The 26,242-nt window shown below is 36.9% G+C and overlaps 1 protein-coding gene across 1 annotated transcript in view; it reads right to left on the reverse strand.

Annotated features, from left to right (window-relative positions):
• Positions 1 to 26,242, reverse strand: part of LOC122803809 (extracellular calcium-sensing receptor-like) — a 276,909-nt gene that overhangs the window by 115,177 nt on the left and 135,490 nt on the right. Inside the window, exon 4 of the mRNA XM_044073495.1 lies at positions 3,609 to 3,732. Coding sequence (XP_043929430.1) covers positions 3,609 to 3,732 — 124 coding nt within the window. The remainder of the gene's footprint in view (positions 1 to 3,608; positions 3,733 to 26,242) is intronic.

Here is a 26,242-nt window from a genome sequence, read left to right on the forward strand (position 1 = left end):
ATGAGGGGAGTGTTTGGCAACACATGCTGAGTAGTATGTGATACGTGTTGAAAGAAAAAAATAAAGAAAAGATGACAATGCACTCCTTCAGAAACTCCCTAGTGCCTGACCACTTACCACTATCCTCTGAAAGAGAAGGGTTGAACCAGTAGACAAATACTATATTCATAATACTAGAATTTAAACATCTAAACACACCAACAATTCTAAGTATCTTACAGTGATTGTTTTGTATTCCAAGGAACATCACAATTCTGCCAGGATATTCCCCACTCAGCCAGCAGCTTTAAGTTGTGGTTAACATAAGCATTGCTAACCCAGGAGTTAAAGGTAACTGCTATCCTGTAACTTCCATATTTTAGCTTATATAAGACCCTGAAATTAATTATAAGTGCCTAGACATGCTATGCTGATGCCAAATATCTCTAGGGTAGCTAGATAAGTCAGGATTTATCTGTTGTTGCTATAAAGTGTAGTATATAGTGTTTTCCTCAATTGGTAATCTTCAATTTAACAATCTTGATATAGAAGTAGACTCGGTTGCTGTAGAATATGTTAAGCAATTTAGTATGATCATATGCTATATATTACAATTCAGTATGACCTGCCTACACCAAACAGAGATATTTCCACTATAAGTATTATATTAAAAATGCATTGCAACAAGTAAATTGTACCATTTAGTGACCATCTAAAGTTCTCTGGCTGCTATTAAGGCAAAAAAAATCCTGTGAAATTTTTTACATAACTGGTCAGTTTCTCAACAACTAAATTTAAAATACTTTCCACAAATAATGGCATATCTTCAATATCACTTCTAGAGGCTAAAACTATTGATCTAAAATGTGGATCGAAAAGGATTTTTAGGAATTTTGGATACTATCAAAAAGGAGCTGAACTGGTATAGTTTCAATATGTATCAAATAAAAATATAGCATTCCAAATATCTGTTCAACAACAAATCAGAAAAAACATTCTCAATAAATTTATATTTTTAATGTATTTCAAATAATATCACCTCTTTGTACTCGTCTATATTGGGCAACATAATTTCAATGACATTATTTTAGTCCTGTTGGTACATAACAACCAAACTCCCACAGCTTGTCAGCATTCAGAGACCTCAGCTTCCTATTATTCATCAGTTCTTTCAGACCATTTTTCTTACCATAATTAAGGAAGTAAAAATGACTTTTGGTTTTACATCTTAATATTCTGGCAAGTCTCTTTCACCTATCTGATAGAAAGTCTACAAGGAATACATAAGGGGGAGAATTGAAAGTGAAAGAATAAACTTCTACTATTTTAATATTGTAGAGAATATACTTCAAATTAAATATTCTAATAAAGAGTTTTAAGTTGATGAATGAATGATGAAATCTCAATTTGAAATGTATAAACCATATCTCATTTGGAACGATACTCTGAAAATAAACTGTTTATATTAATGACTGCTATTTCTTTAATTTCCTTTGAATTTTATCTTTTATCTTTAATATGGGAAGGTTCAGAATTCACAATTGGATTGGCTTGCACACCAAAATGTACAAATGAATTCAATAGTTTTATTAAAAATATATTCAAATTACAGCATGTGTTTTTCCCAGATGACATCACAACAGACTGTCTTAAAATGTTGGAAGATCTCTCAGTGTCTGCGATAATAGTATGTTTAGTGCACATAGATTCACTGTCACCTTCATCAGACACAAATTCTGTGAAATATTTATAGTAAATTTTGGGATAAAGTAGTAATGAGAGGACTGTAGCCCCTTCAAAGCTAGGTTAAAGTTGTTAAACAGTGCATTGTACTTTTCAGGCACAGTATTCAATGTTAGACCATTTTGTGCATTAGAAGTATCCCCATTACTGCCTTCATTACCAAGACACATCAGTGGAAACTGAAATATAAACTACAAATAAAGCAGAACAGTCCCACTGAATATGATATAACAAATGACTTAAAAAAGGATCACAGAAAAATAGTAACTAATATATCAGTTTCTTTAGTGCTTTCATCCTGAAAAACAAAACTTAGTCTACCGATACTATTTAAACAAAACATAAACACATTACCATATTGCATGATAATTTTTCTGTATTGTTTAAATTCTACAGGCAGGCAGGCTACTTTTTTGTTATTCCTGTGAAGTACATGGCTATGTCAAGACAAAAGTAAAGTTTTATATTTGTTTTGTCTTATTAGCTAACAGTTTTTCAGTGGTGCTTTTTGTTACCTGGCATATATACCACCAGAATCATACCTCTCAACTTTTTACAGCATGAAATCTGGACAAAGTCATAAATAAAATGGGACAAAGGCCGAAAAATAGGGATAATTTTTAAATATTGCTCTTAGAAACTTAGAATGCGGATAGAATAACAGGCTTTGCATTAGCATGACTTTTCTGAAGGGTATGAAATCTGAAACTCAAACGTCTGTCATTACCCTGTGACTTCAATCCCAGCGTTACCACTAATTAGCCAGAAAAACACAATTTTATGAGAAATGGACAAAAAATATGAGGCGAAAATCTGGAGATTCTGCAAAAATCTGTGCAGCTGAGAGGTATAACCAAAATCTTAAACAGAAAATTCAAATAGAGCCAGTCAGGCATTAGATATTACAGGCACTGAAATTTGTTTTCATTAATGTTAAGATAAGAAGCCTTCTAAGCTTGCATTTCCCAAAATTACCATACAGCTACTCATAAAGAAACATCTATTTTTCAAATTGTTTCCATCTTAAACTATTATGAACTTATCCCTGAAGCTCTTTATTCACTGTGTGTTCAGTTTTGATGAGTTACTAACATATAATGTCTGAAAAGTGAGAATGAATCCATAGTTAATTATTAACAAGAAAGAAAAGATATAATGATAAATCATGAGCATTTTCAAAATGCTCCCTTTCATTTAAATACTAAACACAGCCATCCTCTGAGATGGGAGACAGAAAAAAGATATTTTGGGGTTAGTCATACAGTTCTATGAAGACTAATGTATTAAATTACATCATATTACAAGGCTAACTCAACATTATTAAATCTGAGAGACATGCATTCCATAAATACTTCAAATGTAGTGTCATATAAATATAAACAAAAATAGATATGCACAACTTCATCACTATGTAAATCTTAGAAAAAAAAAACAACATGTACCTTACCATCTAGCAAACAAGCTTTCAAATAGAAAACCCAGACTAATATATATATATATATATATATATATATATATATATATATATATATATATATATATATATATATATATATACTTTCTAAGGAGGAGAAAGTCAGCATTTCTAAATGTGCCTTATTCTAGATTTAGGTCTTGTTTCCACCAATTTCATTTTAGAATTACTGACTATAATTTTCTCTCAGCTTTACATATTTTGGAATTATGAATGATGGCTTGCCATAGTCATGTCACATTTACTAAATGCCACTGAAATGATTTCATATCCATCTGATTGCATTATGTTTTCCTTATTACAGCACATGTATGAGATACATTATAACATGACAGGAAAGGTATAAGAGTCATGCAAACACTATCATACTGAGATTTATAAAATACGTGGTTTTGATACAGTATTTTCTTACCAGATTCATTAGAAATTTCTCCCTGAGAGCACATGATACAGCTGAAGCAGCAGATTGGCTGGCCTGGATGAGCTACTTTCCTGTAACCTGGAGAACAACTTTCACTGCACAAAGACTGCGGGATCTAAAATGAAAACAAAATGAATTATTATTTAAAACATGCATATTACACATTTTTTTTGCCAAAACCACAAAAGTAGATGAATAATATAACCACTTAAATGTGCCTCTTGTAGTGAATCAACTGAAGTAAAACTAGTTTATAGCACTTTTCCCTACACTCCATTTGTCTGAGATAATGCTCATGACTGACAAGCAACTCATAAAAAAAAACACCATCTTTAGAAGTGGACGTTCTCTACCATGTGTTATAGTGCTGTTGTTCTACATCTTTCAGCTCTCCTAAAATCAGTGTTGATCAATATATTTATTTTTCTATTGATGTTTCTTCACTGTTGAGCTCCTCAGAGAACAGAATTTTCCAAGCATGCCCCAACAATGTAATCTTTCAGGGCAAAAGATATCACCTGAGATGGTTAAAGGGTCAGTCAACATGAAGAAGACACCATGATAATCATTAAACAGATGACAAGACAGTAGAAGTCAGTTTGGTCTGAGCACAAGAGGATAGTATGTGCTATTCAAATTGCAGCACTTTGAGATAATGCTCTATATGCCTAACAAACATGAGTGCATACTGCATGGGATGGTCAAATGCACAAAACAGAATAAAATGATGAGAATAACCTGACTACAGTGACTAGAGCTTACTCTAAGCAAGTCTCTTCAAACAGTCAATGTGTTGGCTTCTTCCTTTGTGATGCTATTCCAGTCATTGGCCTGTTTTTTTCCCCAAAAGTATCTATACTTTCCAGAATGAGACATCAGACCAGTCATGGTGGCCCTATGCAAAGGCAGCACTGCATTGTGCTATTTTTAGTGTACCCATCACCATAAATGTGTTAATTATTTGACTGCATTACCCATCACCAGATCATCAATTGCTATTGCTAGTCTGCTGACAGCTAATCATTATAACATTTTAAAATGTTTCTTTACTTTGTAGTAATTAACAGCAATCACTGGTGTGACTGTCAGTTCCTTGCTGATTTTATGTTACTGACAATGAAGCTGCCAACAACAGTCTCACTTTCAGTGGAACTGTATGATCACATCTGGAAGTACAAGTCAGAGAATCCAACACAGTGACCTGCAGTTAACTCAAATAGCATACAGCATATGATGACAATGTAAAATAAAGAGGGAGTATGGAGTAGAGCATCTAGATTAACCTTTATTTAATTATTAGCCTTATTTTTGTTTTCATTTATTTTTACTGTTTCTACCAGGCTATTACATATAAAATTATTTACATTTCATTAAATGTAAATATTCTGTTGTACATTCAAGCTGCAATACCTGTATTCACTCAGCATGGACAGTTATTTTTATTTCATTCTTAACTGATGTTTCCTTCCTTTGATAAAATAATTTTCCTTCTTAGCATGCACAATTTATGCAGAGTTATGAGAATATCATTAATTATATTATGTTTATTTATAACAGATAATAAGCCACACATCTTAATCCTCACCAAACTTCCTTATTTCATTGTTTCTTGGAGTAAATACTCTTACACAGAACTGCATCTTTCAGTCATTCTAGATTACACATGACTTTTAAAGACTCATAGGTAACTACTAGGCTAGCTGCCCTTGTGGGCCTTTTTAATCCTAGCCAGTTACCCTTTTGGTTCTTGAATTAAGCTATTCCATTTGATGTTAAATTGGCTTTGCCCATCCCATAGTGAATAATTTTATATTATCCCCAGTATGAATAAATGGGATTATTCCATAGATACTTTGAGGAGACCGTTGCATATGATGAAGAATTTAGGAGTTGCCTCTGTCCATTAGTAGTACAGGGCACAGTCCTGTGGTACTTTTCTGTTTCCTATCTATAGATCCAAGGTCTGATTCAATATGGACAGGGGTGAGCTTTGTGTTACATGGATGATGAGAATGTTCCACAGCAGTTCTTTCCTCTGCAAGATAAACCTGCCGTCTGAACCATTCTGTTGATCCTGCAGATGAGGTTTAGATCCCTAGACCAAGTATTTCTGATGCTATTTGGCTTGTTTGTGCACAGTAAATCCATCAGTATTGGGTCAGCAGATGCAGTCTATGCCAGCCACAGGTGACCTCTTGGCAGTATGTAGGATACTGAGTATAGTGACAGGGCTTTGAGTCAGGATATGTAATACATGTTCTTTAGGCCTTGCATCCTTTTAGTAAGGTATCTCTCTGGGTGTTCCAGTTGTTGCATGTGTCTGGACAGATATGTGTCAAAAGAGGCATTATACTCAATGATTGGCCTAATGAGGGATGAGTAAAGGGGGGCAATGACATCCATTGATCTAGGCACATTCCCTTTGTTTATAATTTGTGCAATATAGGACTTTCTTATGACAATGAGTACATGCTGATCAAAGGTTTGGTCACTGCCCATATAAGTTCCCAAATCCCAAACAACTTGGTTAACTCTTATGGCCATATTGTCAATGTGGTAGCTTCACAGGGTAGATGACTTCCCTAAGAATGATAATGCATTTATTGGCAATTACTTTAAGTACATGCCTTTGGCATGAGTTATTTATTTGGGACAAACTTTCCTGCAGGATGGCTAAGCATCTGGGGATTCAATGACTGCTCCCCAGCTTACTGTCATCTCCAAACTTAGTCAGCCAGAACAATTTGGTATTGGCTTACACTTCAGAGAAGTAGATGCTGGATAGGAGAGGTGCAGCAAAGAACCTTGGGGACTCCACTACTAACTGGTGTCTCTGTGGAGGTAACTTCCCCCATTTTGATTTACTACTTCTTATCTGTTAGCCAGTTGGTAATCCATTAGGTGACACAGTTGTGTTCCCAGTTTATTTAGCTTTGCTTATATGCCTCAGTGGGGGATTGTGTCAAAAGCTTTGGCCAGGTTGAAGTGTGTGGTGTGTACCATTTTACCTTCACATATTGCTTTGGTGACCTTTTCAAAAGTGTCCACCAGGTTGAATAAGAATGAACTGCACTTGATGTATCACAGCTGAGATGGGTCCAATATTTGGATGTGCTTTGTGTCATTATTAATTAGTTCCATGATAAGCCCTTGCATGGTTTTGCATATGAGACTGGTCAGACTTATGGGTCTGTAATTGCCTGGGTCTACGGACAATTCTCCCTTATGCAGGGGAATGACTGTAGCTGTTCTCCATTCACTTGGTACAAAGCCTGTATGGTGGCTGAAACTGAAGAGTGTTGTTAGGGGAGTAGCTAACTCATGCTTCATGGTGTATAAGATGCATCCAGGGATGTTCTCAGGATCCACTGATGCACTATTTTCAGATTTTGATGGTGCTTTTAGGACTTGATCGAGTGTGATAGCTGGAAACAAGCCAGTTTCAGGTACATCTTGAGGGACAGATGGAGCTGAGAAAATGGCAAGTTAGAAATGAATTTATCAGCCAGTAGACTGGCTATAGCTTCAGCCTCAGTGTATGTACCATTTTTCACAATTTCCTCACTGCATTGCTATGTTGTATTTTTGAGACTACAGTCATAACTAAAAAAGGCCTAGCAATTGTCTTTGGCTTGGTTAGCTATTTATAAGTTCACAGGTTCATAGGTAAATATTATGCTAGCCAATTTCTCTTTTCAAAAATGCAAACCAAGCTCTGTACCTTGTAAGTATTAGGTAAACTCCTTAATCATTATACCAACCCCAACCCTCAAACATGTCTTCTTTTGGATTTTATTAAGCTCCTGAATTGTTTTTTTTTTTTTTTTTTTTCATTGACAAGGGCTCTAGCTTCCTGGGATTTATTTTTCTTACTTTTAGTCAAAATTATCTTCCTTTTATTGTACAGCTTGCTAATATTATGGTTCCATCATAGGTTCATAGGTAGGTACTAGGCTATCGGCCCAAGGGCCTAAGCCTAGCCAACAAGGTTTCCTGGCTTACGTCACCCAAGAAAGTTAATTTCCTGTGCCCCTGTCAAGCAGAGCCACAGAAGTGATCCCCGGGGTGTATTTCCTATTTCCCATCCACTCATCAAGATTTTTCTTGAAGAGTGCTAATAAGGAACTTTGCTTGAAATAGATGGGTAGCTTGTTCCAGAGTATAGGAAGTCTCTGGGACAGGAATCTATCCCTCCAGCATGTCGTGTTTACTGTGGTGACAAGGTTTAGGTCCCTAGAGCATGGAGATCATGTGGGTTTGTTTCTAGGACTTGCCCTGTGCTTGTTCCTGCAGGGAACATTTTACAACATATTTAACATAAGCAAGGCCTTCTTTGCTTTTCACAGAAGCATGTTGCATCCATTTATGAGTTATCATATCTATGGTCTATGATCTTGAGCTTTAATTTAGACTTGAAGTTTATGTGCATTATTGTCAGTTATTTAATTTGAACAATAGAAATGCATTTGTTCCTGTTACTTTTACAAGTAATATATCTATGAAGGTTATTGGAATGTATAGAATCAATTTGCTTTTGTTACCCATTTTGAAAATAGGTACACTAGTACTGCTCTTCCACGAATTATGAAATCTTAGACAAGCAATATATTTCTGAAACAGTAAAGTATAGTGATACATCTTTCTTCATTCATCCTATCTATTTTTTCATCAGTGTATTGGGTCCTGAAGCCTTATTATTTTTATAACTGGTAAATACAGGTATGTATTCTCTCTGTATAGATATTTTTCATACACTTTTCACAAACACTTTCAAAAGAAACTTCATATTAAACAAAAATGTTTTTCCCTCAAACTTATCTTTAAAGTGTTCATACCATGCAAAATCATTAATAAACCATTCCCCAATGACTTTTTCCCAGTCCTTCAATCATTTTCCAAAAATGCCTGTTATTTTTATCTTTTCTAGCATTTAGCATTGCTGTCCAGCATGTTGTTTTCAAAATAAAATGTCTTATTTTTAATCACTTGATATATATGTTTCCACCTTTTTGTTTTCATAAGATCTAATGCCTGCTTTTTATCTACATTGTAATCATCAATCTAAAACTTTGTCTCATTTGGAATTCCTCATTAAACCAAGAATGCTTACTGAATTTTTTCCCCATGAAAATCTATCCTTCCTTATTCACTAATGATATTATTTTAGATTTATTTTACACTATTCTCAAAAAAATCTAGCTGATTTGTAGGACAAGAATTGAACTAATTATCCAAAACATTGTTTGTCTTAGTTGCATTCCTTAAATCAAGAGTGGAGACTCTTCAAGGAGACTGTAACAAGAAGATGTTGATTTACCTGTGGAATTTCAAAAAACATAAGTTTACAGATTTATGGGAGCTTACTTGGAACTTACTTATGGGGTTTAAAGCTGTGGAAGTTTTAGGCAGCTTATTCACAATGTTGCATCAGGGACTTAGAGACATAAGAAGCTGGTGTCACTCTACTGTAAATAGCATCAAAATTGCACTGTAAACAAACTGTTATGAAACACACAGAGAGTCCCAAAAGTGTTAAGCAAGCTACATTGGTGATTATGATAGGTGACATGCTTAAAATACACCATGTGATACTATATTTCATTTCTACATTGTTTCATGTAAGAACTAGCACTCTGTGAGTTAATTTCCACACCTGCAATGAGAGAGAAAGATAACTTTTTTATTATTATTAATATGTTCAACTGCTAAAACAAGCAAGATATAGAGTGAGAAAACATTACATGACAGTTGAGGTGCTGCTACTCTTTTAGCAAAATTTGATATCTGCTAAGGTAACCACAATGAGAGAGTATTGTAATGGTTCTTACTTATTGTGAGTCTAACAAAAGTGAATTTCATAATAAGCATTTTTTTTATTTATTTATTTATTGACATTTATTAACCAGGTTTGTCCAACTGGGCTTGTGGCCCATTTTCAGTAGAGACCCGAGGAGAAAAGGTCCGGTAATACATTTTAAAACAAGTACAATTTTAAACAATATTGATATAATAGCAGTTATAGCAAAATAATTCAAGTATGTTGGGTTACATGCATAATGTTAAAGTTGCATTAAAAAGAAACTAAATAACAATTTTGCATTGATATAGTTCAATAGGTCAACAATAAACATTTTTTGTTTGTATAAAACTGTGCAAATGCATAGTAGACACATTGGAGAGAGAGGTGTAATGAGGTACTAAGTATGGTCCTTTTGAGGGTACATAAAGGGAAGGAAGACTAGGTAGGGTCATGGCAAGGGCAGGTTCTGGAATTGAGAAAATAAGCTTTTAGCTCATTTTTAAAGTGTGAGGTGTGGGAGATTGAATGTATGTCAAGGGAAGTTTGTTCCAAGCATGGGCAAGGGAGTGTTTGTAGAGTAGTTTGCTTACTGACCTTTTTGGGTGGTAGATATCAAGTAATTGTTGGTTAGAAGTACGGAGGGTCCGGGATGGGATGTAGATGGAGACTAAGGAAGAATTGAAATGAGGCAAGAGCAACCTTCCCAATGAAACACTAATGAATGAATTCCTAAATAACTGCTAGATCAATGGTGCATTCCAATAAAAGTATTGTGAATAATTGTTACAAGCTGTGGAGTTTGATTTGTTTGAGATGTGTTCACTAAACTCAGATTGAAATATAAGTTTTATTTGCTAATATGTTGTGCTGGAAATTGTTGAACAGGGTGAGATACCTCTCAACTGTACAGGTTTTTGCAGAATATCCAGATTTTTGCCTCATATTTTTAGTGTGTTCCTCCTAAAATCTGTCCCTTTCTGGCAAATAGCTGAGGACTGAAGTCATTAAATAATGACAAACATCTGAGTTTAAGACTCCACATCCTTCAGAAAATCCATGCTAATGCAAAACATATTATTCTATCAACTTTCTAAGTTTGTAAGGGCAATATTTAAAATCTGTCCCTATTTGTCCCCCCATCATTTTAGGCTTTGTCAAGATTTTTTGCTCTAATAGGTTGAGAGGTATGGGTGAGAGGCTTTCCCTTGCCACATCCAAGGCAAAGAGCCGGAAAAAAAGATGGACTGTGAGAAGGAAGTGAGTGAGTGACTCAATTCTTAAACCAAGTTTAAAAGAACAGTATGACAAAAACAGAACAGAATGGCAAATACTGTTGAATTTTTAACAAAGTGATATGCAATTGCTGAAAGGTAGCTTAGCAAAGGTAAGCACAGTGAATGTTAGAAGTGAACAAAATAAAAATGTTATGAGAACTACAATCTTACAGTATGAAGTATGTGTTGAAGTTATGAATATGCAAGTAGTGAGTATTGAAAGTTTGGTTTGAATTCCTAAATTACAATTATTAGTTTACTACAATTTAAATGAAGAAGCAAAGCCAATGATTGATGGAACAGTATGGTTTCAAATTGCTCATGGCTTAGAGAAAGCTATTGTGAAATTCTCCAAATGTAAGAAAATTCTAGTATATGTAAAATATATAAAGTTGTGTGCTTAAATAAGTTAAAGCAGTAACTGATATAAATGTGTTGAAAAATACATTTGTAGTTGCACAAGATCTAATGTCAGAAACAATAAGGGTAATGCTGTTCAATGCCAGAAGTCTAAACCTCAAGATGCACGCCCTCGAAGCCCTCCTCAGTATGGAGATGTCTGTGCAGTGACTGAAACCTGGTTCAAGGCTCCTGAGAGCATCCCAGCACTATCAGGTTTTACCTCATATCATGCTTTCCGGCCCCAAAACTTGGACTGAACCACAAAAGGAGGGGGAGTATCCATATTCATCAAAGATACCCACACCTCCAGGTTAGTGGCAATGCACGAAGTATCGGAGACCATCTAGGTGCAACTAACCATAGGCAAAACTGCCTTACAATTTGTAGCATGCTACAGACCACCCTCTCTAACTCAGGAAACCCACACAGCCTTCCTGAAGACACTGGAGAGTATGAATGTCTCTCCAAATACCATCATATTGGGAGACTTCAACTACCCAAACATAGACTGGGAACATTACTCAAGCCCAAACACCCTAGCCCAAAGGTTCCTAGAATTCATAAACTCAAATGCAATGGAACAACTAGTCACCATTCCCACAAGAGGAGACAATATACTAGACCTGATCATCACAAACATGGGGACAAAATGCTCCACACCGGAAGTATATCCCTCATTGGTAAGATCAGACCATACATTAATCTCACTGGAAATCCACATCCCGCCCCCACCCCCTGCACAAAAGACCACTTGAAGAACTTTTCAAAAGCCAACTTCACACTTCTTAAGACTGAAGTGGTATTCTTCAAGGTCCCTGGGCCAGTGGAAACCACAACCCACACTGCTGAATCCTTTGCAAATGCCTTCTATGGACACCTTCAAGAATGCATGGATCATGCAATCCCAATTAAAACCAAGACCCATTCCCCCAAAGGCAGGCGCCAGGTCTGGTGGACCCCAGCCATAAACAAACTTTACAACAGAAGGAGGAAGCTACTACATGACAGAGCAAAATCCCTAAATAGGAAGGCATCTCTGATCAGTACTAGCAAAAAACTACGATCACTCATAAAATCATCTAAGGCCAACTTTGAGAGAAAAATCGCAAAAGACACAAAAGACAATCACAAGGCCTTCTTTAGCTATGCTAGAAACCTGGGTGGAAACTCCCAGATATGCTCAGAGTTAGTCCAAAATGACAATAAATACACTGAACCCACTGACATTGCCAACATTCTGGCAGACAGGTTCAGTGCAAATGTCTCCTCCCCCTCCCCCCCAAAAGGAGAAATAACTATCCCAGCAGAGTGTAGCCTCCCTAACATCTCAGATGCCCTGGTGAGAGCCGCCCTCTCTAAAGCTAAAAACACAGCATCAATGGGATCGGACGGTGTCCCGGGCTGTGTGCTACATGAACTCCAAGAGGAACTAAACCCAAACATAAGGCTGCTGTTTAATCTTAGCCTTACTACAGGATACGTACCCAAAGAGTGGCGTACGGCAACAGTGGTCCCACTTCACAAAGGCGGTGCTTCTACGGACCCTGGAAATTACCGCCCCATAAGCTTGACTTGCCTGGTCTGCAAAGCTATGGAGAGGATCATTATGGAACTCATAAACAAAGACATTGGGGACCTACAGACATTGGATCCTACCCAATTTGGCTTTGTCAAGGGCAGATCCTGCCTTTTGAACTTGGTCGACTTTTTTAAAACTGTCACTAAGGCCATTGATGAAGGTAAGGCAGTTCACACAGCCTACCTTGACCTTGCAAAAGCCTTTGACACAATACCACACTCGGGCATCATAGACAAACTCACCAGCTTAAATGTAAACCCATATGTCACGAGATGGGTTGCAAACTGGCTCAAGGACAGAACCCACAGGGTCAGAGTTGCTGGAGCTATGTCAGACTCTAAGCCAGTCACAAGCAGTGTCCCACGGGGCTCAGTCCTGGGACCCCTCTTGTTCGGCATTTATTTTTCCGAGGTACAGGCAAACATAGGAGGATTGTGGCTGACAAAGTTCGCAGATGACTGCAAACTGGGCACCATAATTGATACTCCAGCGGACACAAACATCCTTCAGAGAGGACTCATAGAAATGGATAATTGGTGCCAGAGCCATGGCCTTAAGCTTAACGCCAAAAAATGCATAGTCATACCCTTTGGGAAAAACAAGGTACCCACAAATTACCACATAGGTGGTAATCCATTAAGTACGGAAGAGGTAATCAGGGACCTAGAGACCCAGGTTGACAGTAACCTCTCATTTGACACTCACATTGCTAAAGTGGTTAGGAAGACCTTCTATATTGCCCACCTTATCATGAAGGGTTTCACATTTAGATCAAGAGAGGTCATTGTGCCCCTGTACTCATCTCTTATTAGGCCAATGATTGAGTACAATGCCCCATTTGGGATGTATCTTACCCGACACCTACAGCAGTTGGAAAGACCCCAAAAGTTCCTCACCAAGAGGATAAAGGGTCTTAAACACATGTCATACGCTGCCCGACTGAAAAAACTCCAGCTCTATTCAGTCGCATATCGCCTACTCAGAGGTGACCTGTGCCTAACGTACAATGCCATGTCCAATCCGGAATTAATGGACATGCTCCACCTCAAAAAATCCAAATCCATCAGAGCCACGAGAGCAAGAGACTTAAACCTCAACACAGAAATAAATAGGACGTGCTGGAGGGACAGATTCATAACCCAGAGGCTCCCTACACTCTGGAATAGAATCCCAATCCATGTTAGGCAGAGCCCCTCACTAACTCTATTCAAGAGAAGTCTTGACGAGTGGATGGGAGATCGTAGGTTTACCCCGGGGGTCATCTCTGTGTCACTACTAGACAGAGGCACAGTAAACTAAACCCTAAATGGGCATAGTATTCTCATCCTAAGGGGTGGTGAAAGCCACACACACTCTGGCTAGGCTTATAAATGCCCTAGGGCAGACAGCCTAGTACGAACCTATGAACCTATGAACCTAATGGTGAAAACATTGTTCTGAGGAAATCTGTTACACTGGCTTCCTGAGAAAATGTGATTATGTGTTCTAAGCTAAAGTATAAACAGTGTATAAAGTGCAAACAGTTCATATGCTAATGCTAGAGGTCAATAGGATGGTTCTTCTGAAATACTTGAAAAGAACGAATGCACAAATATAACTATGAGAAAATGTTTATATTGTGATGTTTTCCTTGTGATTAACAAGGAATGTCTGACTGGGATGGTTTGTGCCACTTAAATGAACAGTGTGTTTAAAATGGAACCCAAACAGGTGGAACGTTTTGCAGTAGAAAATAGAACTTAGAAGCAACTTGAGTGAAAATGTGATAGCTAACTTTATAATATGCATCGTGGAATCTTTACAAGCTGTTGAAGGTAATTCAGAGTATGGTGCACTGCAACAGTAAAAATGCTGCTTACATGACACAGATATTTATATCCTTAGTGAATTGTGCTGTCATTAAAGCAAGTGAAAAATCAACATCTGTTATTCCTTTCTAAAGAGAACTGTGATGCTACTGAAATATATTTTGATAGGAAATGCCTTTAACTGAGAGCATTGTGTGCGTTTGTAATCCAAGCTTATTGGGAAGCAAAATAAAAAAAATGTGAAGTGTAGATGTACATATGAAAACATGAGATTTTATGAAGTAGTGAATACTAGATGTTGTCCAAACCTCATTCTTCTTATTAAATATAGTAAGAAACATGTGACAAATTGCATGAGACATGTAAGTGAAAAGCAAGTCTTCCTGACTAGTGAATTGTTACTATATAGGAACTGTTATTCATACAAGAAAAATATTTCCTTGGCACATAGAGCAGCTTGTTTCAGCAACAGAGTGAGACATAATTACAGTTAATGGGCTGTTAGTTATACAAATTTCATTGTTGGTGTCATACTAGATTTATGTATATGAAAAAGGGTGTCTGTGGTAAAAAAATGCTTGACCAAATCTCTGGGGTATTTTGTGAAACTAATGTTTACATAAGGTTTTTCCTCTAAAAGTTAAACACTCTGAAAAGCATAATAAGGGAGCAATCATTATATATTACAGGAAATAAAAGTGGGTGTAGATCTAGTGAAACTGACTGAAAACTGCCTGTATTTAAAAATAAGAGGCAAAAGAGGTAATAAGCAAAAATATACAAATGCTTCTACTACAGAAGAGGAACACTCATTAAGCACTGATAAGATACAGCAACCTGGGTATACAAAATAAAATGGTGTTGGCCATTTAAGCCTGGTTACAAACAATGCTATGCTGCAGAAGAAATGACAATGCTTTATATAAAGATTTCTCTGACTGACAGAATGACATGGGTGTCTTGCAGATGTGTGTCACAACTGTTCAACTGTTTAAAATGAACTTTAACAATGGTCAGTTAGGTTCTAAACTTATCACAGAAAAAAAACTGGAATAAGGGTGCTGAAGAAAAGAGCTTGTGCTTTCAATTAGAAAATGTTAAGAAACATAGAAAAGCTAATGGAGATCATTTCAGTAATCCTTTCTATTCAACAAAGGGCAAAACAAAAACAAAAGAAAGTAAATAAGACACTCTCTCAGTTGTATATAGCTTAGTGAGAAGTTGTTAGACTGTTAACTACAAGGGCATTAATGCTATGATAGCGAGAACGAACTTGTCACTAAGGAAGAGGAAGACAGCTGTAAAGTTGGAAGAGATGTTTTTTTTAAAATGAAAATACAATGACATTCTTTTCACAGTTGTGGCTGACTTTGACAAGCATAAATAATTTGTCTAAAAGACTCTCTGAACTTTCTGGACAAATTAGAAAATGAAGCATGAGATTATACCTGAAAGCACAAAGTCAAGTAATGCCACAATCCAAATGTAAACTGACATAGTGTTTGACATAAAAGCAAAAAGGAATTCTGTTTCAGTGCCAATCTAACTTTATTTAACCTCAAAGTGAAAGAGAAGAATTTTGGAAAAAGCTGCAAAAGATCAGCAGTGCACTGATCTGAAAATAAAGTGCAGACCATGCAAACTGAGAAAGAGTCACCAAAGAAATAACTCAAAATACTGAGAAAAAAGTCAGGAGCTGCACATAAACTCAAGTTCACACTTTAATTTCTTCAAATCTTGTGGGTTTCTATTACTGAGATGGGAATGGACTGCCATTCCTAAGTCAACGTATGATAAAACTTCATGAAATTAGTATTGTTCAATCTTTGATATCAGCCAGAAATGCTCTATGCAGCACCTGCAATGTGCCCAGTAATGACATCTTCTGAAATTTGTATGGAATTACATGAATTGGTAACGATTCTACTTTACATGGTCGACATTTCATAAAGTCAAAGACTATATGGCCGAGACTATATGATCGAATTTTGAAATGTCAAACATGTAAAAAAAAAAAAACCACAACAATCACTTACCTTCACATTGCTAGCAGGGGGGGCAAGCCCCCTTGCACCCCCATGCGGGGCTCCACCATCCACACCCCCCAGAATTTAAATATACCAACTCTGAGATCGCACTACAGTGCAGAAGATGGAAATCTTTCCATTCCACACTGTACAGAGATGCCTGTTCCGCATGGTTAATGTTTCAAATGTCGATCATATGGTCTCGACCATATGGTCTTCGATTTTATGAAATGTCAGCCATGTAAAGGGGACCCATTGGTAACATATCTAAATAAGATTGTAGATTGTTTTTTTATTAAGATCCATTGCTCCTACTACTATTGGAACTGTCTGGGTACCTTTCTTCCACATTGCTCTCATTTCTGCCTGATATTTTATGACATTGCGCTTCTCTGTATGACACTATAGTCACTGGGTGTGGTGATTTCAATCAATGCTACTTTTTGTCTTCTTTTCATGGACCACTATATTTGGTTTTCTCGCATCTATCTTTTGAACTGTTGGAAATGGGTGATCCCATGTGATGCAAACGTCATAATTTCTATGATGCTTTGTGGCTTAATGTTTGCACAATCCCCAGTGCAACAGTCTTGCCACATTATTATGCCTTTCAGTATACAGTGCTTCTGCCATTAGTATGTCACAACCAGCAATGAGGTGGTTCAACTGTTTCCAATTCTGTTTTACAAAACCTACATTTGTCTGTTTCTCCTACATGTTCAATGGACTTTGTAAATCAACGTGTATGTAGCCACTATCTTGGACCACCAATATTAACCTTTATATCTTGGTTTGAATTCGCCTGTCCTTAACCATTCCTACATTCAATCCAGATCAACATGAGGTTCTTCCAGAAGTTTTCTCTACTTGCAACTATATTTATGCATTTTTCACATTTCTTGCCTTCTTATCTGCTCCTTCACCTTATAGTCTTTCTTTTGTTTTGTTTTTTTTTTTTTGTTTTGTTTTTTTGGCACATTCAGTTGCTGCCTGATTTTTATCTACTTTTAGTTTGATTTCCATTCCTGCTTGACACCAATATGCTTCTGTTAGACTCAGCAAGGATGTCATCTTAGATTTTTTTCTCCTCATGTTTCAAAACTTTAACTACATTTGGGTCTTGTGAGGCCAGCAGATATGTGTGCAGTCCCACAATTGCAGATCTATACATGTAATCAGTTTCAAGGAGACCCATCCCTCCTTTGGAATGGGGAATATATAATCTTGGTATGTACTGATTTATATAAATTATATGGTGAGCATGAAGTATCCTTCTTGTTTTCCAGTCTAATCGATCCAACACATTTTAGGGCCAATCAATCACTCCAAATCTGTAAGCTAGGACAGGAAGAGAAAATTGGTTTATAGCTTGAATTTTGTTCCTAGATGTCAATGTTGTTTTCAGAATTAAAGTCTTCTAAAGTATTCCTAAGTTTTATTCACATCTGTTCATGTTTTATTGTTGATCCTTCATCAGATCCCAAATATTTATAGTCTCCTTCTTGGTCAAGTTCTTTTGCATCACATTCTTGTCCCAAACTGATGTTTTCCTTGGTGCTACAGTTTTCTTGCTTTAAAGGTTGCTTTTGCACATTTATTGAGACCTAATGACATTCTTATATCATCTGAAAAAGTTTTGACAACTTGCAATTGTGCTTTCAGTTCCTCATATGATGAGCTACACAGTTTTAAATCATTGACAAAGAAAAGATGAGAAGTCTTTGCAATCTGTTGTTTTCTAGGAGTCAAATTATAGCCATGCCTAAGCTGTTAAGTAGATAGCGTAATGAGCTAAGGGCAAGAAAGAATAGCAGTGGTGACAGAGAGTCACCCTGGAATATCCCCCATTTGAATTGTTACCCTTGAATAATTTGTCCTTTATCATGGCTTAATTGCAAAGTGGTCTGCCACTGTTTCATGTTCATTGTAATGTAGTCGATCAGTGTAGGGTGTATCTTATACATTTTAGGCACTCTTTTATCCATGAATGTGGGATACTATCAAATGCCTTTTTTGTACTCAGTCCATGCCATACTTAGATTCTTCCCCTTTTTGCAGTTCTTCACTAAGTCTTTATTTAACAACACATGATTCTTTGTTCCATATGACTTTCTTTTATTGCCCTTTTGTTCTATTGCCATAATTGAGTTTTCTTCTAAATGACTATAAACTCTGTCAGCATCAATTCCAGTGTACAATCTATACTCATCGGAAGGCAAGTTATTTGTCTATAATTTTCAGGGTAGCTTGCAGGTTCACATTTAAGCAGGAGCATTGTTTTTCCTGTTGTAGACAGGTTGGTTTCTGTTTGGGGTGCACATATAAATAGTTCTTACTCATGGCTACATCTTTTTGCAAAGATGTTAGTTCTTTTAACCAGAAGTTAGGTACTGCATCTGGGTCTAGGGTTTTCCAATTAGAGGCTTTTCTTACTTTTGTTTCAATCTCTCTGGCTGTTACCTCATCCAATTTCATATCCTGTACCTTTAAACTTCTTATTCTTTCTTTTACTTCTTCTATCCATTTAACATCTTTGTTATGTTCCACAGGATCTTCATAAATTCCTCTCCAAAATATATATATTTCTTCTTTTTTGGGTGGTATTTCAATTCCTTTTAATTTGTTCCTGAATTTTCTGTAAAACTGTTTAGGGTCATCTATAAATTGCTTATTTTGTACATTTCCTTTATATTTATTTGCATATCTTCTAAATGTATCCACCTCTGCTAATATTTTTAGTTTGTTATTTGCAATAGTATATGATAGATCCTGATCTGTTCTAATACTGAGCATTGCTTTTATCAGATCTATCTTTATAAATATTTTGTTGATCTGTTCCCTCTTCTATACTCTTCTAACAGTGACACTCATTTTCTTGATTGTTTTATAGTTTTCTGTATTCAGTACTTCCATGATGGTATTTACTTTCTCCCCTTCCTTTCCCTCACTACCCTGCGTTCTTGTGGCAGAACATTATCTGTTATTAATTTAGCTCCACAGTAATATATTCTGTTTACTTCTGTTATATTGTATGGATCTTCATGGACAGTCCTCATTACTGTGTTCATTTGTTTTATCATACTTCTGACTTTCTGGGTTTTATTGACATTCTGCAGTTTATTTCTTTCATTGATCTTAATATGTCTATCTAGCTCTATTAAATCAAGCAACTCTTCTCTTAGCTCATTTGCTTCTAAACTGAGGATACGGGCACACTGTTTTCCATTTCCTGCGGGCATTCTATACAAAGTTCTATAGCATCTTCCTGTGGCTTGTTCTCTTCAATTTCATCCTATGTCATCTGTTGCTCTGTCATATGGGAACTCACTGGCCTATCATTCCTCAACATTGACTGTGTCAGAGTTTCCACAGTTTCCTGTTCCTTCCCTTGCTCTCCAGCTTCAAGTGAATGCTTATACTGGTTTCCTGTGGAAGGCACCAACATATTTTCATATGGCATCTGACCAATTGCTTCCCATTCCACTGGTTTCCCCTTAATTTGAATGTCCATTGCTCTATCCTGTTGTGGTGCTTTCTGAATTAGATTTTCTACACTGAAACCTTCACTTCGTAAGTACTCCATAAAGTCAGTTTCTGTTTCTTTAACTTCTCCATTACTAATCTCTTTTTCTACTTTTCCTCTTTGTCTTTTTTGTATTGTAAAGTTTTCCATGTCTGGATTCCTTTGCCTCTATTTCTCTTCAAATATCTTTGGAGTGGTTCTTTTTGTATTGATTAGTTTTACTTTCTCCTTTACATAGATATTACACCATATTAGATCTCTTTTTCTTTCTCATGTTCATATTTCTTCTTCAGATGTCTCCTGATCTTCTATTTTTACTTACTTTGGGAACTCATTCCATCATGCTGTGATGTAACCTGTGCTAGACCTTCTACACCAAATCCTTCACTTCGCAGGCACTCCATAACTTCAACTTCTGTTTTTTAACTTCTTCTTTACTAATCTTCTTTTCTATACTCTCTCTTTGTGATATTATTTTTTGATTGTGAAATTTTCCATATCTGGATGCCTTTGCCTATATTTCTTTTTGAATATCTTTAGGGCTGCATTCTTTGCATTAATTAGTTTGGCTTTTGCTTTTGCATAAATATTGCACCATATCAAATGCCTTTTTCTTTCTTTCCCATGTCCATATTTCTTTTTTATACTTTTCAGAAATCTCTGTGTTTTGTTGTTTATATTTTTGCACTTCCTCAGATGCTTCTTTTTCCAAACAGATTTATTTATTTTTATTTATTTTACATTTGTTTACCGGGATAGTCCATCTGGGTAGAAGCTTATTTTCAGTGAAGGCCCAGGGAGAAAAGCTCCAAAACTAAAATATACATATGCATTGATATAACAATAACAAGTACATTTATTCTGATGAAGCGTAGCTTTGCACTACGCGAAAGCGCTTATTTCTTCTTTTTATTAAAGTGATTTGTACATTTTTAAGGAGTCTCGTACATTTTTAAGGAGTCTTGTACTTTGAGTTCGATGTATTGAAGAACTTGTATCGTGTTGGTGTCTCCTACTTTTGTCTTATATATTTCCTCTTTGCATTTTGGTGAGAGACACCTTCAGCTGTGAGTTGTGGTCCTGATTTAGATGTTTTATTTACATAGTCGGTGTTTGAGGGTAGTTAGATATGTGCAGTAGGGTGATAGTAGCTTATGTTTACTAGATAACATTTTGATGATGTTAAAGACTGTTGCAGGTTTAGTTTTGTTAGTCTGGTTAGTATAGACTGAGAGAGAAGGGAGGGGTTTGAAGAGGGAGAGATGCCTGACATCATAGTACGTGTTTTCAGAAGGGGATAGTTCTAGGGGGAAGAAACATTTGGGTTCAGGAAAAAGAAATGCATGGGAGGGATTAGCCAGGGCTGATGCAGGAGCAAATCCAGTTGCTATGTAGATGGGTATTTTAGCTGTTTCTTGAATTGGGTTGGATTTGTAATGTTTAAAATATGTTGCGGAATAGAGTTTCTAGTTTTGGAAATATAGTGGGAATAGAGGATACCCCAGCCTTGTTGTTGCTTTTGGAGACTTGTAGGAGGGTTTTATGTGAAGATCAGATTTGTCGAGTGTTAGTATATGGTTGGAGTATTTGTTCTAAGGTTGGGGTTCTTTCTGGCTGGTATACTAAGTGGTGGGTGATGGTAAGTTGGGTGTAGGTTAGGTTTTGGGGAGGTTCTAAGCATTTTAATTGTTGTAGGGAGGAGCAGTGGTGGGACCTGTGTGGGGAGTTTGTGGAAAAGTTAGCTATTTTGTTGTAGCAGGATTCGAGTTTGGTAAGTTCAGTTTTGCTAAGGTTGGTGAGGATGGGGGAGGCGTATAGTAGAGTGGATAGGAGATGAGTTCTGGTTATGTCTAGTTTGGATTAGCTTGTAAGGAATGGCTTAATGTGGTAGAAAGAGCCTAGTATGATGTGGGTTTTTTTAATGGGTTGAGATATGTGAACATCAAATTTCAGTTTGTTATTGATTGTCACACCTAGTAGCTTGGTTTGGGAGGTGGCAGTTATGGTGGTGTTATTCGAGTAATGTATATGGAAAGAGGTTGGGGATATGGTTGATTTGGTGGGGAGAGAAAGCATCAGCTTGGTCTTGTCTGGTTCAGAATAAGGTTAGCTTTATTTAGCCAAGATTCTACTTTGGAGAAGGATTGTTGTGTGATGTCCTTTAGCTGTATAAGCGAAGATGCATTGTACACGAGGATAAGAGTTGTCTGCATATTGGATACCTGAGGTGACCAGGGTGGATTTGTATAGTTGGTTAGTGAATATGTGGAAGAGTAGGGGACTAGTATTGAACCTAGTGGGACATCTATGTTAACAGGGAGTAGAGATGATAGCTCTTGTTCTCACCTAACAGATTGTTGACATTTGGTTAGGTAGCTGTGGAACCATGCTAGGGTGGAATGGCTAAGGTTTAAGGTGGCTAGCTCTGACATTAGTTTCTGGTATGAAACTGTCAAAAGCTTTGGAGAGATCTAGAAAGATGGCAGAGACAAGTATGTTTTGGTTTCTGTGGTGATTTACAGTGTTTGTGAAACTGAGGATGGTTGTTGTGTTGCTATGGTGGGGGCAAAACCCATGTTGTGTGTGAGAGAGGAGGTTGTTGGATAGAAGGTGATTTAGGAGCTGAGTGTGGATGCATTTTTCAAGCATTTTGGAGAGAGGTGGATGGATGGTGATGGGTTGGTAGTTAGTGAGCTCTGCAGAGTTTCCACTTTTATGTAGGGGAGTGATATATGAGATGTTCCAGATTAGGGGGACATAGTTTTCAGTGACAGAGTGGTTGATGAGGATGGATATGGGGTATGCAATGGCTTCTGTGACAATTTTGAGGAATTCTGATGGCAGATTGTCAGTGGCTAGGCTGGTGGGTTTCAGTTTTTTAAGAAGATTTTTTTATGGTATGAGTTGGAATAAGTTTTAAGGAGAAGATGGATCTTGGGTGAGGTATTTGGTTCATATTTGATAAGAGAGTATACTGAGTCGATGAAGAAGGAAGTGAACTATGTTGCAATGCTCTTATCTGAGGGGGATGTGGTGGGTGTAGGGATGGTGGTTTTGCCAGGTTGAAGGAATTTATTTGTGGTGGACCAGAATTTTTTGGAGTTGTTTTGGTGCTGTTGTTGTGCAGGGATGTAGTTTCTTGGTCTATGTACTACTTTTCACAAATCTGTTGTATTACTGAACACAAATTTTTATTGGAAGCTTCTGACAGTTTTTTTTTGTAGAAATATTTTCCTTTCCTCTAATTTCTCTCTTAATCTTTTTGTATATCTTGTATCTGGAAATTCTGTGTGTTTTGCATAATAGTAATAATACACAATTTCTTTCTTATCCTAAATAGTCCACTTTATCGTCTTTATGGCTCTTCTTTGGCCTATCAGTTTTTGTGATTTTTGTGGACTGCTACTTGCTTCTACAACAGGGAGGCCATCCTCCCCCTGGGCCTGGCCTGGCCCCATTGTAGGAATGTTTCCATATTTTGAGGATTCTACAGTGTCATTTTTTTCCAGTCCTGGCACAATGTCTACCAAGATTGGTCACTTTTTTATCCTGGGTCTTGTGCACCCAGCTATCTTTTTTAATTTTAACCTACTTCTGTCCATGATATATTCTATATAAACACAGTCGATATATCAGTGTCAACTTGGTGAAATTTTGTAAAAAAACAGGGTCCACCTCAGAAAGTTACTCACCAAGACTTGAGGATGGATTCAATTTCAGCAGTACTACTCTCCTTTACTTGCTGACCTATCATGTCTCCATTCAAACCCCTTCACACCAATGAAGCTACCCAGCTTATACAATGAAACAAGTCTGAAAGTATATGTGAAAGTAGATAGTTGGCACTCACTAGCACGAAGCTTAGAAAGTGCATGAGCTAGATTCAGAAGGGTTATCAGAAGGTGTACATGAGGTGTACGCCTCCTGTCAGCCATTTCTGACTCAGAGACAGCCGTACTATGGCACTTTAATGTGAAAATGTGCAGCAACATAGTGGGTTGCCATGTTAAATGATAATGTGATGAGGCATTTATGCAGATGAGCAATTCAGAGAATCACTCTATTGCATAGAGTAGCATGGTTGCCTGCATACCTCTCAACTGTTCAGTTTCACAGAATGTCCAGATTTTTGCCTCATAACATTTGCAGTTTTCTGGAAAATGATCAAGGATTGACTTTACTAACTAATGACATACTTTTGACTTTCATACTTCATACCCTTTAGAAAATGTATGTTAACACAAAGCTATTATTCTATCAACTTTCTAAGTTTATAACAGCAATATTTAAAATCTGTCCCTGATGTTGAGCCTTTGTCCTACCACTGTTTTTGGCTTTTTACAGATTTCTTGGATTTAGAGGTTGAGCAGCATGGTTACCCATGTTAATGAATATGGCCAAAAGCTCCTGTTCTGTCATATAGTAGAGATAACTGCCAGGGAGTTTAGCAGACAGGTAGTGTTAGGATGTGTGTGTGTGTGTGTGTGTGTGTGTGTGTGTGTGTGTGTGTGTGTGTGTGTGTGTGTGTGTGTGTGTGTGTGTGTGTGTGTGTGTGTGTGTGTGTGTGTGTGTGTGTGTGTGTGTGTGTGTGTGCGTGCACACGCGTGTGTGTGTGTGTGTGTGTGTGTGTGTGTGTGTGTGTGTGTGTGTGTGTGTGTGTGTGTGTGTGTGTGTGTGTGTGTGTGTGTGTGTGTGTGTGTGTGTGTGTGTGTGTGTGTGTGTGTGTGTGTGTGTGTGCCTGGGAGGTCACAGTAAGGTTTAGATAGGAGGTGTGCATCTTATTCATGAATATGTGAATGCATACGTTCAAGGTTGCATCACTTCCAGACTCGCATAGACTAATAAGCAAATCCTGCAACATGGGTGGGTAGATACTAGACACCACAGATAACTCTTTATAGCTTACCTTAAATGCACTTAAGTATATAAGAAAAAGTTTTACAGCATGAAAGACATGTTTTTAAGAGAACTCTAGACACGACAGATAACTCTTTATATTGTGCATTAATGACAGGTAAAAAATAAAAAAATAAAATAAAAAGTTCTGTAGCAAGAGAGATGTGGGGTGGGGGAACACTAGACATCAGGTTTAACTCTTTATAGAAAGCTCTAAAGGCATTAATAGTTAATGGAGCAACATGTCTAACATTTCAGTTCTCTTTATAAATGCTAATAAGAATGAAACTTTTAAGTCTGGCAATACGGACTGACTATAAGGATCTGTAATTTATGAGTTCAGAGAAAAAATGTATGAAGAGATGTTAACTCAGAGAAAGTTAAGAGGGGTGTGTGCATGCATGTGTGTGCATGTGCATGTGTGCATGTGCGTGTAGGAGAGTACATGGGCGAGTACCTCTGTCAATGTGATGCATGGGTGGTCAATGTTTATTGTTGCAGGTGTTAATTAGTAGTAGGGGTGATTGACTGGTTCTGAGACATGAAAAATTAGTCAATAATGAAGTCTTTCCTCTTTGTGGCTAACATATATTCGAATCTCAAATTCCTGTATCATGTCATCATGTAGACAGCCCCTTTTTGCCACAGCTCTTACTGTCAGTGGTTGAGTTCTTTCTGAATGTTCTTAATTCTCTCAACTGCTAATCAATAAGCCATCTGTTTAACCTATTTCTCTTTTATCAAGAGATAATATAAATGCCAGACTCCTGTATTTCTTAAAACTTATACATCTAAAATTTGTTCATGGACTCAGACATGTCAACTAAAGTAGTCTTTATTCCTTTCAATATAAAGGTCTAAGATTTCAGAATACATTAAGAACCACTTTTTAAACTGCTTGGTCATTACTTCTGTAGCCACAGTATCTACTTAAACTATGTCTCCTACCCCTAAATGTATTAAATTCTCAGGGAAGGACATTAGATAACCCTTGTCACTATTATATATCATCTGTATGTCTGTCAGTGTGAATGATATTGTGGGAGAGCCATTGTCCTCCTAGATAATCCTGTTCTTGCTTCTATATAACCTGGCTCTGAGATTATGTTTACTGAAGCTTCAGTTTCTATCACCATCTTAATCACTTATTTTGTATCTTCATTGTGACTTCTGTTGTTTTTATTGTCTTTATTTAAGATGTGCACTCTTGCAACAACTTATCTCTCACTTTCTTAGCTTTCTGTTGTTAGTATTGCCATATGACATTTTCTTCACATTTGTCTTCTTAACTTCTCTCAGAAACCATGACAGCTTCA

Source organism: Protopterus annectens, chromosome 6.part0 (genome assembly GCF_019279795.1).
Source record: "Protopterus annectens isolate FY-2018-M chromosome 6.part0, PAN1.0, whole genome shotgun sequence".
NCBI classification, from domain to species: Eukaryota; Metazoa; Chordata; order Ceratodontiformes; family Protopteridae; genus Protopterus; species Protopterus annectens.